The sequence below is a fragment of the Anarrhichthys ocellatus genome, unplaced genomic scaffold (genome assembly GCF_004355925.1).
Source record: "Anarrhichthys ocellatus isolate YVR2014 unplaced genomic scaffold, GSC_Weel_1.0 scaffold1, whole genome shotgun sequence".
NCBI lineage: Eukaryota > Metazoa > Chordata > Actinopteri > Perciformes > Anarhichadidae > Anarrhichthys > Anarrhichthys ocellatus.
The window spans coordinates 16,967,938-16,984,534 of record NW_022280031.1 but is presented as its reverse complement, the minus strand read 5'-3'; the positions used below and the strand labels follow the sequence as shown (position 1 = coordinate 16,984,534).

At 39.4% G+C, this 16,597-nt stretch overlaps 3 protein-coding genes across 3 annotated transcripts in view; 2 read left to right on the top strand and 1 right to left on the bottom strand.

Moving 5' to 3' along the window:
* Positions 1-8,664, top strand: part of dennd6a (DENN/MADD domain containing 6A) — a 35,246-nt gene extending 26,582 nt beyond the window's left edge. Inside the window, exon 20 of the transcript XR_004212676.1 lies at positions 8,646-8,664. The gene's annotated coding sequence lies outside the window, so the exon portion shown is untranslated. The remainder of the gene's footprint in view (positions 1-8,645) is intronic.
* On the top strand, positions 4,806-7,953 carry LOC116381772 (ADP-ribosylation factor 4). The gene is made up of 6 exons (XM_031844188.1): positions 4,806-4,966; positions 6,052-6,132; positions 6,253-6,362; positions 6,510-6,581; positions 6,711-6,833; positions 7,405-7,953. Exons 1-6 carry the CDS (start codon positions 4,900-4,902, stop codon positions 7,501-7,503), a joined length of 552 nt encoding a protein of 183 aa, XP_031700048.1. The 5' UTR covers positions 4,806-4,899; the 3' UTR covers positions 7,504-7,953.
* Positions 8,665-11,417: 2,753 nt separating the features above from the next.
* appl1 (adaptor protein, phosphotyrosine interaction, PH domain and leucine zipper containing 1) overlaps positions 11,418-16,597 on the bottom strand; it is a 13,116-nt gene continuing 7,936 nt past the window's right edge. Inside the window, exons 15-22 of the mRNA XM_031852081.1 lie at positions 16,378-16,548; positions 16,010-16,062; positions 15,451-15,625; positions 15,126-15,162; positions 14,876-15,016; positions 14,733-14,783; positions 14,558-14,647; positions 11,418-13,566 (exon numbers count right to left, since the gene is read on the bottom strand). Coding sequence (XP_031707941.1) covers positions 13,414-13,566; positions 14,558-14,647; positions 14,733-14,783; positions 14,876-15,016; positions 15,126-15,162; positions 15,451-15,625; positions 16,010-16,062; positions 16,378-16,548 — 871 coding nt within the window. The 3' untranslated portion in view covers positions 11,418-13,413. The remainder of the gene's footprint in view (positions 13,567-14,557; positions 14,648-14,732; positions 14,784-14,875; positions 15,017-15,125; positions 15,163-15,450; positions 15,626-16,009; positions 16,063-16,377; positions 16,549-16,597) is intronic.

Below are 16,597 nucleotides of genomic sequence, written 5' to 3'. Positions count from 1 at the left end.
TGTGTGTGTGTGTGTGTGTTTTACCCATCTTGTGAGGACATTAATCTGTTTACATTGTCACATTGTGGGGACTTACCTTTCTTATGGGGACAAAATGCACATCCTTATCCATATCCTTATTACATAATTCATCACATTTTAGGGTGAAGACTTGGCTTAAGGTGAGTGTAAGTGTTTTAGTCTGGTTCTGGTAAGTCTCCAGGAAATAATTGTAAATCAATGTAATGTCCCCAAAAGTCATTAAAAAACCAAAGTGTGTGCATGTGTGTGTTGGTACCTTTTGTTGGCCATGTCGTAGCTGTGACAGCCAAAGCTGACATCACCGCCATCACAACGTAACGCGGCATGCTCTTCGTCTTCATCCTCATCCTCGGGCCGGCTGACCAGAGTGTCTGCAGTGAAGCGTCTCTGTGTCCTCGCTGTGAGGATGTGTGCCTTATATGTGTGTGTCGTCCCCTTTGGAACGAGCTGCAGCTCAAACACTTTCATTTCCTGGTTCAGAGCTGAGTTTCATTTCTGCAGACAGAAACTCCCCTTTAGTTCAGTCCGCTGTCCTCTTCTCTCCCTCTGTTGCTGAGCTCATCTCTCATTTAGATGTACTCAACTTCTGTACTTAAGTACAACTTTGTGGTGTTTAATACTACACAACATTTCTTTGATAACTTTAGTTACTAAGCAAATTCTGATTATTAATACAAAATATGATAAACAAATAAATTATGTATTAATATTATATAATTATATAATATATAAAGTTATTAAAATGTCCTTTACCAGCTGCAACATTACAGAAATAAACAATGCAGTCGAATGCATCAATAATAATAATACATTTATTTTAAACATTATTTAAATGTAATATGTATTTATTCATATTGTATTATTGTTATCATATTGTAATCTAATAATAAAAAATATTGGATTATCAGATTATCCAATCAAATTACTGTGTATAAATATTAGTGCTGGGCAACGATTAAGATATTTAATCGCGATTAATCGCATTGTTATGGCAAAGTTCAATAATGAATTCAAAAGTAGTGTATTGCGCACTTTTATTTTAAAAGTACTGCTATATGAACAAAAGTGCAATAACATTTGGTTCACGAGATGCAGGTAGCATGTTTTATACTTAATGTGAATAGAATTCATATTCATACTTTGTTGGCATCTTATTCTGAAAACCGGATGTTTGTCTGAAGAAACAAGATGTCTCACATTAATCTTTCCGCTAACTTTCAAAGTCCTTCGCTCGCTCCCGATCTGTGCCGTTTAAATGCGTTTACCGTGAATTTCAGCATATAGGTGCACTAACATGTAACATGCGCGCACACACACACACACACACACACACACACACACACACAACTGACTACAGGATGTTTGCTGTCTTTTATCCCACTGTTCATGTCATCCTCTTGTTATGTCTATGTATTGTCTCTTGTCTTTCAATGAAAAAAAAAATAAAAATAAAAAATTTAAATGCATTAATGCACGATAAAATAATTGTCGGCGTTAATTAATGAATGCGTTAACGCGAAATTAACGCGTTAACTTGCCCAGCACTAATAAATATATATTTTATTCTGAAATAGGCCAAAAAATAGTTATTTTATATCTTTTAAGATCTGAGTACTTCTCCCTCTACTGCATGTAGGAGAGGAGTATATTGATCTAATGACTTATCAATACCGATCAATACCACCGGCTGTGGTTGGGCTTTGACCCTTCAGACCCTCCACATTATGTTCTGTGAAGCCGCTGGCTGCTTCACAGTAAAAGTGCTGCTGTGTTTCGCTGAATGCTTTTATTATGAAGAAGCTGAAGTATCATTTGTGTTGGTAGTTAACTTACAACAGAGTTAGTGGGGACTAGATCTTTAAAAAATACAGGAATGGAATGTAACTAAGTACTCAAGTGCTGTACTTAAGTTTAAATTGAAAGTATTTCTTGAGTATTTTAATTGCATGGAACTACTTTATGCCACTGAATCCCAAATATTATACTTTGTACTCCACTACATTTGTCTGACTTTAACTTTACTTTACAGATAACACTTTTTCATCCCCCTCCACATATTTTCTAGTTTGGTGAATTTGAATGATTCTGATAAACTGAACAAACAAAACAAACATAAAACGATCCGCCAGTAAACCAGACAAGGTTTTGCAATAGACGGCTTCATGGAGTATTGCACAATCTACATGGAGGAAACCAGCTCGTCCAGAATGACGGACCACGTGATGATGTCTCGCTCTGCTGTGATTTCCCTGAACCACAAACACACCACAGTCTGTGTGACAGGTGTCATGTCCTCTGTAGTTCCTCTCTGTGAGTTTGAGTATAAAGATCTCAATGTATAATAAAACACAAGGATTCCGTGTTTTCTTTAGTCCTTGTGGTGTTGAGAGGGCTTTGAAACAGCTTTTAGACTTTCATGATGCAAAATTAATTGTGCAGAAAATATAAAATGATAAAACTTGCAGACACTTTGTTGTGGAGGTTTGAGATGGTTTCGTTGGCGCTGTGTGTGTATGTACTTCTCTTTTCACTGACAGACACCACACACAATATACAAACCGCTGCTAACCAGAACTAAGGTTAACAGTATATTAACAACTCGCTGTGTCAATAAGTCTCAGTCTCTCGGTTCCTTAAAAAGCATCATTTCACAGGTGGATCGAGCGTTTTGCATCGGCCGGGACAAAGTGTGTGATAATCTGATTAAACACACATTTGTTTAGGAATATGCACCATGTCGTCATGATAACAGCTGACTTATTAAAGCTAGAGTTTGCTGAAACTGGAATTTAAGATTCAACAAGTCTTCCAAAAGTAAACCACGAAACATGTAGTTTGTTGCTGTGATGCGCAACGAATCAGCAGGACGACATCATGTGTCAGCGGCCTTCATACAACAAAAAAAAGTTTTAAAAAATTAATAAATTTGGCACAGCTACGGTCAAGAGTCTGTATCCAACTATTTATTGACCAGTTACTGTTGGTTTGTTTTACAGTTGTTGTACTAAAAAGAGATTTAAACTGTTGTTGAGGTGATGATCTGTTTTTGTGAGGTTGGACACAGCGAGGCTAGCTGTTCCCCTCTGTTTCCAGTCTTTGTGCTAAGCTAAGCTAACAAGCTGCTTCATCTTTGCCGGACAAACAGGAGAGTGGTGTCAATCTTGTCATCTAACTCTCTGCAAGAAAGCGTGTTCCCCAAACTGTCCGAACACTGTCTGTTTATAAATACAGTTTTATTCCTCTGGTTTTTACTTCAGTATAAGAGTTGACTTGTTTGTTTTATTATTTTATGGTCCTTTGTCTATTAACCAGGTCTTTGTGTGTTTATTGTCTTGTTTTTAAATGTGCTTTATAAATTAATCTGGATCAGAAATGTCAAACATTTAATTTACAATGTGGTTATTCACAAAAATTACTCATTTCGAGTTTTGGGGCAAGACCATCGGCATGGTTAAAATAAACCATTGTTGACCTTCGTCTGGAAACAGGAAACAAACTGACAAGCCACCTGGATAATGACGTCACAGCACTTCCTCTTTTGCTCCCAGCACGAGAAGTTACGACAATAAAACAAATGCTGACAAGTCAAGTTTATCTATACAGCACATTTCATGCGACAGGAGAAGAATCAAAGGCAAAAATCATCACACATGACAAAACATATGAGATAAGATACAATCATGAAGGTTATTACTTATATAATACAATTTAAAGGAATACTAATATTAATAATAATGGATCTCAGGAGGGAACTTGTTGACAAAGATGATCCTGCCCACTGAGACATGTGAACACAGACTGCGTCAGTTCTGCCAACAACAACAAGAAGAAGAGTTAGAGCAACACTTCCTGCTGTGCTGCAGGAACCACAGTCATGCTTTCAAAATAAAACTCAAACAATAGTTCAACACTGTTTCAGACCAAAACTAAACTCAGTATTTACTTCGAGGAAAACTGACTCTGACATAAAGGCAGCAACTCTTCTTTAGTTGTTTTTTTCTATAATTCTTATCAATGCTATTAAATTGCATCTATATCTGATCTTATCAACCTATTACTTTCTTTAATTTGTTAGTTTTTACCCAATTTGGGGATAATATGTTTCATTATTCATAGAGCAGTATAGAAAAAAAGGGGGGAACGTAAAAGTAATTGATTTAATTATAGTTTACTATGTAGTACAGTGATGCACGTGGAGTATTTTATATGATGCATAGCGTATGTTGTGTAGTATCTGTAAACCATTTATTTAACTACATTCTTAATTATTACACTGACTAACTTTGTACAACACGGCACTTAAAGCATAAGTCTGGTGTTATTATATTCTGTCTGTTCCTACTGAAGACCTAAATCATTAAAAAAGAAAACATGCAGAAATAGATTCATTTCTTTTTTAAGTGCTCAGTATTTTCTTAAAACAGCTGGTCACTGTGGTTTTTAATAAACGTCAATCAAACAGAAAGAAATAGTGCATTTGTTGGGGACTATTTTCAGCTGCGGATGAATCCACATTTGTATGTGGGATTGAGTCAGAAATATACTACAGTGTGTGTGTGTGAGTGTGTGTGTGTGTGTGTTAATAATGAAGGAACATGTCACCCAGTGAAACCAGTGTGGCTCACGTCAGAGGAGATTCAACAAGCTTTATTTTGAAGGCGCGCCTGTGAGCGGAAGTAGTGGTTTCCCGATGTGTTCTCATAACAGCTGTGTTGCAGCCGCTGCCAGCGTGTACCGCGCTGACAGCAGCCGGGATGACACCGTGGATAACACACACACACACACACACACACCGCTGCTCTATAAAACAAGACACACACACTCTCACAGACACAAACACCGACAGAGACACAACGAGCTGGTTGAAACTTTCTAACAATGGGCGTCATCATCTCACACATCTTCTCCAGGTTCATCTCCAAGACACCTGTCAGGATTTTAATGGGTGAGATTATTATTATTATTATTATTATAGTGGAGGTAGTTGTACCTTTTTCTTGCCCTTACAAAAAATAAATAACCAATATGTTCTTATAATATTACAAAAACAGCCTGATGTCAAATTAATTGCCGTTTTGTCTGATCTTATTTATTTATATTAAAATGTTCAATTATTTTTATATAATTTTATTATTCTTAATATTATTCTTAATTTTCGGCTTATTTTTTATATTTATTGTTTCTTGTGTGCGTTGTTTTATTTTATTCCCTTATTATTTATATATTTATGTACTTTTCTCTTGTTATCAGCTCCCGTGTATTGCGTTGTGTCCTCGTTTGTGCCTGACGTGATATGTACAATTATTTAACAGCTTCAGTTACTTTATTTGTTTATTTTTTTTACACACCAGACATGATGAGTTAATAAAATATGGTGTTTTGTTAATGATTAGTCGATTAATCTAAACTATTCATCACCATACATCGCCTTTTTTTCATGCAAACACCTTTAGTTTCATTATATTTTCCTGAATATATTTAAGACAACAAACATTTTCAATGCTTCACCTTTACTAGAAACAGAGTATTTTCAGAGTGTGGTATTAGTACTTTTCATGAAGTAAAGGATCTGAATACTTCCTCCACCATTATAATTGACATTACACTTAACATATTAAGACTTTCATGTACAAATGATATGAGTTTATAAAACACAACAAATAAGTAATAAAATAAAATATATATAATAAACTACCCAACGGTATATTTAAATTAAATTAGTTCCACCAAATAATACTTGTGCTCTTTGAGTGAGGTGACTTACTTGTTATGTAGTATTTTTATACTGCATTTTTTACTTACAGTAAGGAAAGGCTCTGAATACTTCAGTACCTCCAAAACTGTTCTGAACGGATCTTTGTACACTTACTATTTTTTTAGTTTTGACAGTTTGTCAGACAAAGCAAAACATTAAGAAAGTTTTGTAAGCATTTTTCACTGTTTTCTGACATTTTGTCCGTTTCTGTGTGTGTGTGTGTGTGTGTGTGTGTGTGTGTGCGTGTGTGTGTGCGTGTGCGTGTGTTGCTGCAGTGGGTCTGGATGCAGCAGGTAAAACCACTCTGCTGTACAGACTGAAGCTGGCCGAGGTCGTCACCACCATCCCAACTATTGGTCAGTGTTTACATTAAAGCACACGCTTAATGAAAATATAAAATAACACAAAACAAAACCATAACATAAAGTGTGTGTGTGTGTGTGTGTGTGTGTGTGTGTGTGTGTGTGTGTGTGCAGGTTTTAATGTGGAGACAGTGGAGTACAAGAACATCAGTTTCACAGTTTGGGATGTTGGTGGTCAGACAATCATCAGACCTCTGTGGAGACATTACTTCACTAACACACAGGTACTACTACTACTACCACTACTACTGCTACTACTAATACTACTACTACTACTACTGCTACAACTTCTACTATTATGACAGACTCACTAAAAGTATTTTAATGAAGCATTTGTATTGATTCTGTCCGTCCGTCTGTTTCGTCTTCAGGGTCTGATATTTGTGGTCGACAGCAACGACCCCGAGAGGATTAAAGAAGCTGCTGAAGAGCTTCACAGGATGGTGATTAGTTCACAGCCGTCTGATTAAAGCAGCAGTTGTAGTACCAACAGTACTGCGACTGTAGTACACAAGATGTCACTGATTGGTTAAATGTCTGAACATATTTTTTGTATTGTTTTCGTGTCGCAGTTGGAGGAGGACGAGCTGAGGGGCGTGGCCTTACTGGTGTTTGCCAACAAACAGGATTTGCCCAGAGCCATGTCCGTCAGTGACATCACAGAGGCTCTGGGCCTATCAGGAGTCTCACAGCCGGTAGGTGTCCGTGGCATGTATATGTACCCAATCCCACAATGCAATGTTGTGGTGGAGCGTAACCCTATCAGGCGGCAAACTCCGGTTCTGCCGAGTGAAGCCGATGCGAAAGTGTCTTAAAACCTGCATTCTCTCTACTGTCCCCCAGGGGGCGACTCCTCTGGTCGCATAGCAGTCAATGAGAAAATGACTCTACTTGTCTCTTGATTTATTACCTCAGTAAACATTGTAAACATGAGTTCATGGTCTCAATCTCTAGTTTCAAGTCTTCTTCAATACATCATGATGTTCAGAACATAAAGCAGGGTATGGGTGAAACAAAGTTGTGAATTATCTAACGTATATCTTTGAAATGGTTAGTTTAACTATTGAAGATGATATGAGGTGATGTGGAAATGGTCAGGAACGCTCATTTACGAACTCACCTGTTGTTAATTGGGTCACAACGGTCCCCAGAAATAGGTTTTGCAAACACTAAACTAAGTCTAAACAGTTTTTTTAGACTGAACTACAGGACACAGTGAGTTATTATTCAATCATTGATTGTAAACTACTCTGTGTGTCCGTGCAGTGGTTCGTCCAGGCCTCCTGTGCCGTCAGCGGGACGGGTCTGGTCGAGGGTCTGGACTGGCTCTCAGACCAGATCTTGAAACGGAGGACTCTGATGTGAACGAGCTCCGGGCGTACCTTGTTTCCTATTGAGTCAGGCGGTCTGGTGGACTGAGCCGAGCCGGTGAATCCAGGAGGACCATGAAGGATCCCTCTGAATTAAAAAGACAGCGTGTTCACTTCCTGTAGATTCGTAAAAACACTCACAATGTAGAGTTTGAGCCACATTCAGGTCAGAACAACATATAAAACACGGGGAATGTTGAGTATATAAAGGTATTTTCATACTTTCTATTTGAATTGTGTTGCCTCAGACTGCTGTTACACTGCAGTGAGCGGTGTGCAAAGCCTATAAAAGTATTCCTACATGTCCTGCTCACTTTATATTTTAACTTCACAAGACTGGAGTTAATGTATTTCTGTTGTTTTATATATTTATGGTGAAACCAGACGGTTGATAGAACAAACATCACGATAATGTATTGATTATATAAATTCTGTACAAACATAGATTCATAAAACAACACTGCAGAAGTCAAAGCTTTAAAAGCGTCCTAAACTCTATTTTATTTTGTGTATCAGAAGTCTCTGGTGATGTTCAGAACTATTGTTTCAGGTGGATTATCTTCACGCACTGATTTTGTTCATATTTTCATTGGTTTGATGATTATTTTTCCACAGATGTTGATATTCAGTTCATGTTTGCTGTCATTAGTGATTTTACACTTGAAATAAAGATATATTTAAATCAACTATATATTTTCAGCAGTTATTTGATGCTTTCTGGGTAATCAGTTCAGATATTTCTGTCACATTTTGGGCTTTTCAATTTTCAGTCTTTATAAAAATCTATATATTTCTTTCTTCTTTGGGGGTTATTTTGCTCATATATATTCTAAAATGAAGTTGCTTTGGTGGCCAGTTTTTACTAGAATTTAAATGATCATATTACCTCTGATTTACAAGATGCATCACAGTCAGAAAGCATTCATATTTCTTTATGTTGCAGCTTTATGATAAAATCTTCTGAATACATTATTTTCACCACTCAATACTCCACAATAACAAAGTGGAAACAAGATTTTCATTTTTGCAGGATTAAGAAAAAACTCTTCAGACACTTTAAATTGATCTCAGGTGTTTCTTGTTGATTAGAGACCACCTGTGGTCAATAATTCAACTGATTGGACATGATTTGGAAAGACACACACACACACACACAGCTGACAATGCACATCAGAGGAAGCTCAGAGAACAGGATCGTGTGGAGACACAGATCTGAGGAAGGCTGCAGAAACATGTCTGCTGCTTTGAAAGAGCTCAGTGGCCTCCACGATTCTGAAATGAGAGAGAAGCTTTGGAACAACAAGCCAAAACTGAGCAGTGTTCATGGGGGAGAAGGGCCTTCATAAGAGGGAGAAACCTCCAGAAGGACAACCATCGATCACCCATCAGGCCTTTATGTCTGAAGCCCCTCCTCAGTGACAGACACATGAAAGCTGCTTGGAGTACAGAATCACCTAAAGAGTGCGAGAAGACTATACGGGACCACGATCCTCAACACACAGCCAACACAGCGCATGATCGGCTTATAGGGGACGACTGTGTGATCGTCCTCGAGGGAAAACCAGCAAGAACCGGGACGTGAGACTCATCCAACATCTCTGGAGAGATGTGAAGAACCTGACGGAGATCTGCAGAGAAGACCGGCAGGAAATCCAAGTATAGGTTTATCTGTGGACACACAGCAGCTGCAGGTTTTAGGGTTAGGGAAGGAAACGAGGAGGGGAGAAGTTGTGATCTAGATTATCCTAAGAAAATCCCAAAATCCAGATGTGCAAAGCTTCATACAGAAGAAGACTCGATACCTGCGTGTGATATTTCAGTTTCTTCTCTTTAGTACATTTGCCAAAGATTAAAATAAAATCCTGTTTTCACTTTGTCATTGAGTATCTAATGTAGATCTATACGTGGGGAACATTAATTTAAATGACTTTAGCATCCAGCTGCTACATTACAAAATGTTAAGTGCTCTGGATACGTTCTGAATGAACTGCACATCTGTTGCTGCTTTTTGAGAAATGGAAACAATGTCAACGAATTTAGAATTAACTCGTACATCTTCATGTTGAGTCAGCTGTGTTGAGTGTGAACTTATTTAGCTAAGAGTGATGGATAACTGGTTGAAATATCTGTATTTTCATATTCTTTTTATATATATATATATATATACAGTTGTGTGAAAAAGTGTTTGCCCCCTTCCTGATTTCTTATTTTTTTGCATGTTTGTCACGCTTAAATGTTTCAGATCATCAAACAAAGTTAAATATTACACAAAGATAACACAAGTAAACACAAAATGCAGTTTTTAAATTAAGGTTTTTATTATTAAGGGGAAAAAAAATCCAAACCTACATGGCCCTGTGTGAAAAAGTGATTGCCCCCCCCTGTTAAAACATAAATTAACTGTGGTTTATCACATCTTTGGAAAGCTGAGTTCAATTTCTCTAGCCACACCCAGGCCTGATTACTGCCACACCTGTTCTCAATCAAGAAATCACTTAAATAGGACCTGCCTGACAAAATGAGGTAGACCAAAAGATCCTCAAAAGCTAGACATCATGCTGCGATCCAAAGAAATTCAGGAACAAATGAGAAACAAAGTAATTGAGATCTATCAGTCTGGAAAAGGTTACAAAGCCATTTCTAAAGCTTTGGGACTCCAGCGAACTACAGTGAGAGCCATTATCCACAAATGGTGAAAACATGGAACAGTGGTGAACCTTCCCAGGAGTGGCCGGCCGACCAAAATTACCCCAAGAGCGCAGCGACGACTCATCCAAGAGGTCACAAAAGACCCCAGAACAACATCCAAAGAACTGCAGGCCTCACTTGCCTCAATTAAGGTCAGTGTTCATGACTCCACCATAAGAAAGAGACTGGGCAAAAATGGCCTGCATGGCAGAGTTCCAAGACGAAAACCACTGCTGAGCAAAAAGAACATAAAGGCTCGTATCAGTTTTGCCAGAAAACATCTTGATGATCCCCAAGACTTTTGGGAAAATACTCTGTGGACTGACGAGACAAAAGTTGAACTTTTTGGAAGGTGTATGTCCCATTACATCTGGCGTAACAGTAACACGGCATTTCAGAAAAGGAACATCATACCAACAGTAAAATATGGTGGTGGTAGTGTGATGGTCTGGGGCTGTTTTGCTGCTTCAGGACCTGGAAGACTTGCTGTGGTAAATGGAACCATGAATTCTGCTGTCTACCAAAAAATCCTGAAGGAGAATGTCCGGCCATCTGTTCGTGACCTCAAGCTGAAGCGCACTTGGGTTCTGCAGCAGGACAATGATCCAAAACACACCAGCAAGTCCACCTCTGAATGGCTTAAGAAAAACAAAATGAAGACTTTGGAGTGGCCTAGTCAAAGTCCCGACCTGAATCCGATTGAGATGATGTGGCATGACCTTAAAAAGGCGGTTCATGCTCGAAAACCCTCCAATGTGGCTGAATTACAACAATTCTGCAAAGATGAGTGGGCCAAAATTCCTCTACAGCGCTTTAAAAGACTCATTGCCAGTTATCGCAAACGCTTGATTGCAGTTGTTGCTGCTAAGGGTGGCCCAACCAGTTATTAGGTTTAGGGGGCAATCACTTTTCACACAGGGCCATGTAGGTTTGGATTTTTTTCCCCCTTAATAATAAAAACCTTCATTTTGTGTTATCTTTGTCTAATATTTAAATTTGTTTGATGATTAGAAACATTTAAGTGTGACAAATATAAAATAAGAAATCAGGAAGGGGGCAAACACTTTTTCACACAACTGTATATATATTACTAATTTCATTAATTTACTTTAAATTCTCTAATTACAAAAAGGCATCATTTTACTATAATCATAGTAGTTAGGACAAGATGCTAACCACCAACAGGTTCGCTTGATCTAAAAACAGACGGACTCAGGCAGGTGGAGTTAGTGCTTTTTATTTATCACTGAAAAGCCTTTTTTTAGTTATCATTTGTGACACAAACAATTATCACTGAATCATATTTACAGTTCAACATCGTTCCCGTTTATTCCTGCGTCAGTAAAGTGCAGCTTCTTCAACACGAGGTCTTCACCTGTTTACAGCGAGAACACATCCTCCCAAAATAAACGTCATCAGTAAATGTTGATTTAGGCTTTTCAGAAACATCCTCTTCATCGTCCACCACAGGAGGCTGTGACCTCTGACCCCTGATACAAGATTAATGAATAAAATCTGTGAACAGAAAGCAATCCCAAACAAATGACACAAACTTTTTCTTTTGTAAAAGCACAGATAAATATTCAGGAGAAACACGCTGATTATTTGGTTAAGTGTTAAAAATGTTAATTTTCTTCAACCAGCGAATCAGAAAAGTCTTGTTTCAGTTTTTAAAATAGAGAACTGTCGACAAATAAGGCCGAAGTGAGGTCATTTGATCAGATTTGTGCTTTTGTTGTTTATCTTAACGATATGATATAATACAAGATTATTATTATTAATGAGCAATACTTTCATGCGTCTATTCATTTTGTCGGAGGCAGAACTTACAGATATGTGAAAAGAAAAATAATCTTAATATGAAAAAATTTTCATTATCAGATTTTTTCAATTCTGTGGTTTCACAACATCCAGGTTTCCTGTGGCGGCCATGTTGGCTTCGTCCCGACACGCACGCACGCACGCACGCACGCACGCACGCACGCACGCACGCGGGACGCTGGACAAAACGAATTTCCGACAATTCCCCCAACAAACACAGAAAAGGTGAATTCTGAGACATAAAGTTATGATTTGCTTTGGAGGATTTGATCCACTATGATATGCTGAATGCTGCTGGATATTTCAGTGGTTCATATATTTGTTTTTAAAAGAACCGATAATTTTGTCTTCAATAAACAACTGTAACAACAAACAGTAAGTGTGTTAATCAATTGTAAATCTTTGAGTGTTTTAACTTTAAGATATTTAGTTTGACACGAGCACGCTTTGTGGATCTGAACATTTTCTATGTTTTATTTTGTTTTACATGGAATATAAATCATTTTTAACCTGCAAATCCACCAGATCCTGACCGGATGATATGTGTAATTGACCCGCTGCCTTCGGTTCTTCTTAATAAACTATTGATGAACTATGAAAATCAGCTGTCAGAGACTCAGAGTGTTGATCCCTGATGAACGGAGATTTCACGCTTCATCACTCTGATGTGGTCATGATGATGATTAACTTACTGAAACAGTCAAAAGTACGCACAGATTCTCACTTAAGAAGCTGGAACCACGACTGATCGATCATTTAAAATAGCTGCAGATATATTTTCTGTTCAGATTGATCGACGTCTCGTTTAAAGATTTTACAAGAACGAGTGAAAACCAGTGACTGTCTGGAGGGAAAGATGCTTTTTAAAGGAATGCAACACTGCAGGATGCTTCTTTTTTTAAATGGTCAGGAAGAACAGGAAGTACTCTTCAAAATAAGACTCGCCTCTTCGGCCTTCGTCTTTTTGTTCTGTAATCTCGGGGAAACCTTCACCTCCGAACTGTCTCACTCTGACGTTTGTCTCCGTCTGATCCTCGCTCATTAATCTGCACATGTTGCTCTTTAACTCCTCCGTCATTGCTTTAACTTTTTCTATACATTAAACAAACAGTAACTTGCAGGTTAAATCTATACGTGCGTCCTTTTCTGGAGAGCCGGTATAAAAAGCGTTTCTTTTTTTTTTTTACACACAGAATAAAAACAAAAGTCTGACGAGACATTTCCACTCATACTGCCCTCCTCTTTTTCTTCTTCCTCCTCCTCCTCTTATAGTGAGGGTGCCTTTAGTTTATCCTCCAGCCAGAGAAGGAGCGCATGTTTTTCAGTCGCAGGCAGCCCGGGCGGGCGTTTGTTGTTCCCCATCCTCTGACTCCTGAGCTGGTAAAACATGGCTTCGTCAGGCTTCAGACTCGCCGTTCTTCTTGCCCTCCTCCCCGGCATCGCTGTCCTCCGATTGGCTGTTGCTGAGCACCAGGAATTGTCCGTCGGCAGCGGGTTGGTTGGGGGGGCGACTCGAGGCGGCGATCAAGCGGCTCTGCTCCTCCAGATCCTGGAGAAAAAACGACCAAGTTAAATATGTTGAAATATCTAATATTACTTGATTATAATTATTAAATCATTATGTGTTCATCACTTTAATGTTGCAGCTGGTGGAGCTCATTTTAATTACTTTATATACTGCCGGGTAGTTTAATCTATAATTTAATGATTTATATCTCAATATGCAAAGTAACTAAAGTTATCAAATGTATTTAGATTATAATTAAAACTGATAAACTAAACTGAAGAAATGTTATCTTTGGGTTTCAGACATTTCAAGACGCAAATTGTGTTATTTTTCAAATGAATAATTGTTAGTTGGAACTCTTGATTATTTCAGGTAAAGATTATAAGGATTCATCAGCAAAATCTGCTTCTACGATAAAACCTAAATATATCTAAAGCACACTGGGCTGGGGTTAAAGGTCACCTAATGTATTAGCTAAGAGTAAAAAGAAACTACAGCTGCACCCTCCAACTATTTGACTTGCAGTACTTCCTGTCGCTGCCCTTATAAAGTACGACCTGTTGAAAGCAGAATGCAAACAAGTCACAACATTGCTCCTTGAGCTTTGACCCTTTTGCTGATTTACCCGTCGGCTTCTGTCAATAAACTCGTCGGACTGCTGTCTCTCTCTGACCCAAAGGATTGTGGGTCAGAACAGCCAGAAGCATGCTGGTTTGCATGCAGCAAAATGGACGGGATGTAGTCGGACATCCTGGTATTTTTTGGCACACTACGACCGTAATGTCTTTTCCTAACCACTTGACCATAAACTCATGTTTACAATGTTTACTGAGGGAATAAATTCAAGTGAGAAGTCGTCATTTTTTCATAGACTTCTATACAATCTGAAGTCTGTCAGGAGTCGCCCTCTGCTGGTCAGTAGAGAGAATGCAAGTTTTAAGATTCTTCCTCATCGGCTTCACTCAGCAGAACCGAAGGTTGCCGCCTGGTTTCAGTACAGGGGACGAGTGAGGAGTTAAATGTTAAAGATCACCTTCTCTATCTGCTTCTGTTTGCTGAGCTCCTCCTGCTGTTTCTCTTTAGCCTTGTCGTGCTCCTTCCTCTTCTCCACGGCCTTCCGGTCCTACACAACAACGAGACAACCAGAATAAATTCACCCGAAGACACCGGCTCTAAAACACTGAGTTAAAGTTATCAACCCGTCTCACCATCTCGGAGTGGAAGGCTATCTGCTTGGCTAGGCCGACGCTGTCGCAGATCTGAAACACGTGAAGAAGACACATGGGGGGTGGTCAGACAGACAGACAGTTTGTGGACAGTGAGACTAACGAAGAGATATACACGGAACAACCTTCTCTCCGTCGTTGTTGGACTCGAAGATGTAGCCGACGGCTCGGCTGTCAGCCGGCCCGTCCGCCGACTGCAGGACGAACCCAAACAGCCTCTTGTTGTCCTGATGGGACGAACACCGAACCACGCTGATGAGAGGGAACTACAGGAGGAGAGAGGAGAGGAGGACACGAGGGAAGGAAAGAGGGGACGCATCAATAGACGGAGACTAAAGCTTCCTGAGCAGAAGACGTGAGCAGAGATCATCTCACCCTGAGTCGAGTGACTTGTGTCTGAGGATCAATGAGTCTGAAACGAAAAAAAACATTGAAATCAAAGACCTTTTATTGAACAGAGACTTTACAAAAATGTGTTCATTAATAACGTCTCCATAATGTTATAGTGAATTCTGTCCTGCTTGATCTCAATGATAAACCAGCCTTTTTGTAGAAAAAGATTTCCCAGTATGCAGACGCCATATTTATGTTTTAATTTCACATTTAAAGTCATTTTTTCATCTACATAGTACGACGGTGTATTTGGGTTATTTAAGGTTCCTCTTGTGACTTTTGTCTCTCAATGATACGTGAATCTTACTTGAGGCAGTCGCAGGTGACCAGCAGGTGCGACTCTGTCATCCTGAAGATGTTGTGGATGGCTCTGGCTGCCAGGATCTGCCTCATGGTCTCAGGGATGACTTCCGCTGACTCGGCGGTCCTCACCTCCATGGAGCCCAGGAAGCGAACGATGAAGAGCTGGTGGAGGATCGAGTCTGGGCGATAAAAATGTATACCGAAGTCTGAAGCGGTCTAATGAAACCAAAACACTTCTGATAGATCATAATTCTCACGTTTGTAATGTTTGTCCAGGTATGTTTTTAGGTGAGACATTGTCTGTTCTGCCCCTGTGGCGATGAGAGGAATAACACCTAATACTACCGCCAACTATAGTTAAAGTGGATGTTTTCATCCCCTGTCCACAAGGGGGCAGCAGTGAGCCAACTAAGGTTCATCCCACAAGAGTAGGCAATCACACTTACTCTGACAGTCATTAATAAAAGTAGTGACAACATTGAAACTGACTGCAAGAGAAATCATGGAAATTGGTTTTCAAATTTAATATAAATAAATATAAGAGCCAGACGGACGGACGGTACCTTCACTGTCTTCTGATGTGCCGTCTCCTGACTCTCCAAATGGATTACTCCTTCTGTGGACGGACACGGACACGGACACACACACACACACACACACACACACAGTATTGAACACCAACCAACAGCTGCTACATTACTAGACAGAACACAAGCTTTCTACCCCAAATACAAACTCTCACTCACACAAATAGTGATACTTTGATCGGGTCAGTACATTTCTGGAAATTTTCCAAAGGAAAACTTCTTCTTAAATATTTCAATATAAAACTAAATCTGTGAACTGACGCTTATGTCGAAAATAAGAGACATGAGGTAGCTTTAGCATCCGTGTCTCTCACACACACACACACACACACACACACACACACCTGCCGGACTGTGCTGCCGTCTTGCTCTGTCCTGAGTTCTCCTCGCTGACGGGGGATATGATGTCAAACTGGATGGGCGTGTCCGGGGCAACCAGGGCGTCCAATGAGAGCACAGAGAGGGCGGGCGACGGCTCGGACCCGACAGAGCTGATGCTGCTCGCTCGCCCTTTACTGGGAGGGAGAGAGAGAGAGAGAGCGAGAGAGAGAGAGAGAGAGAGAG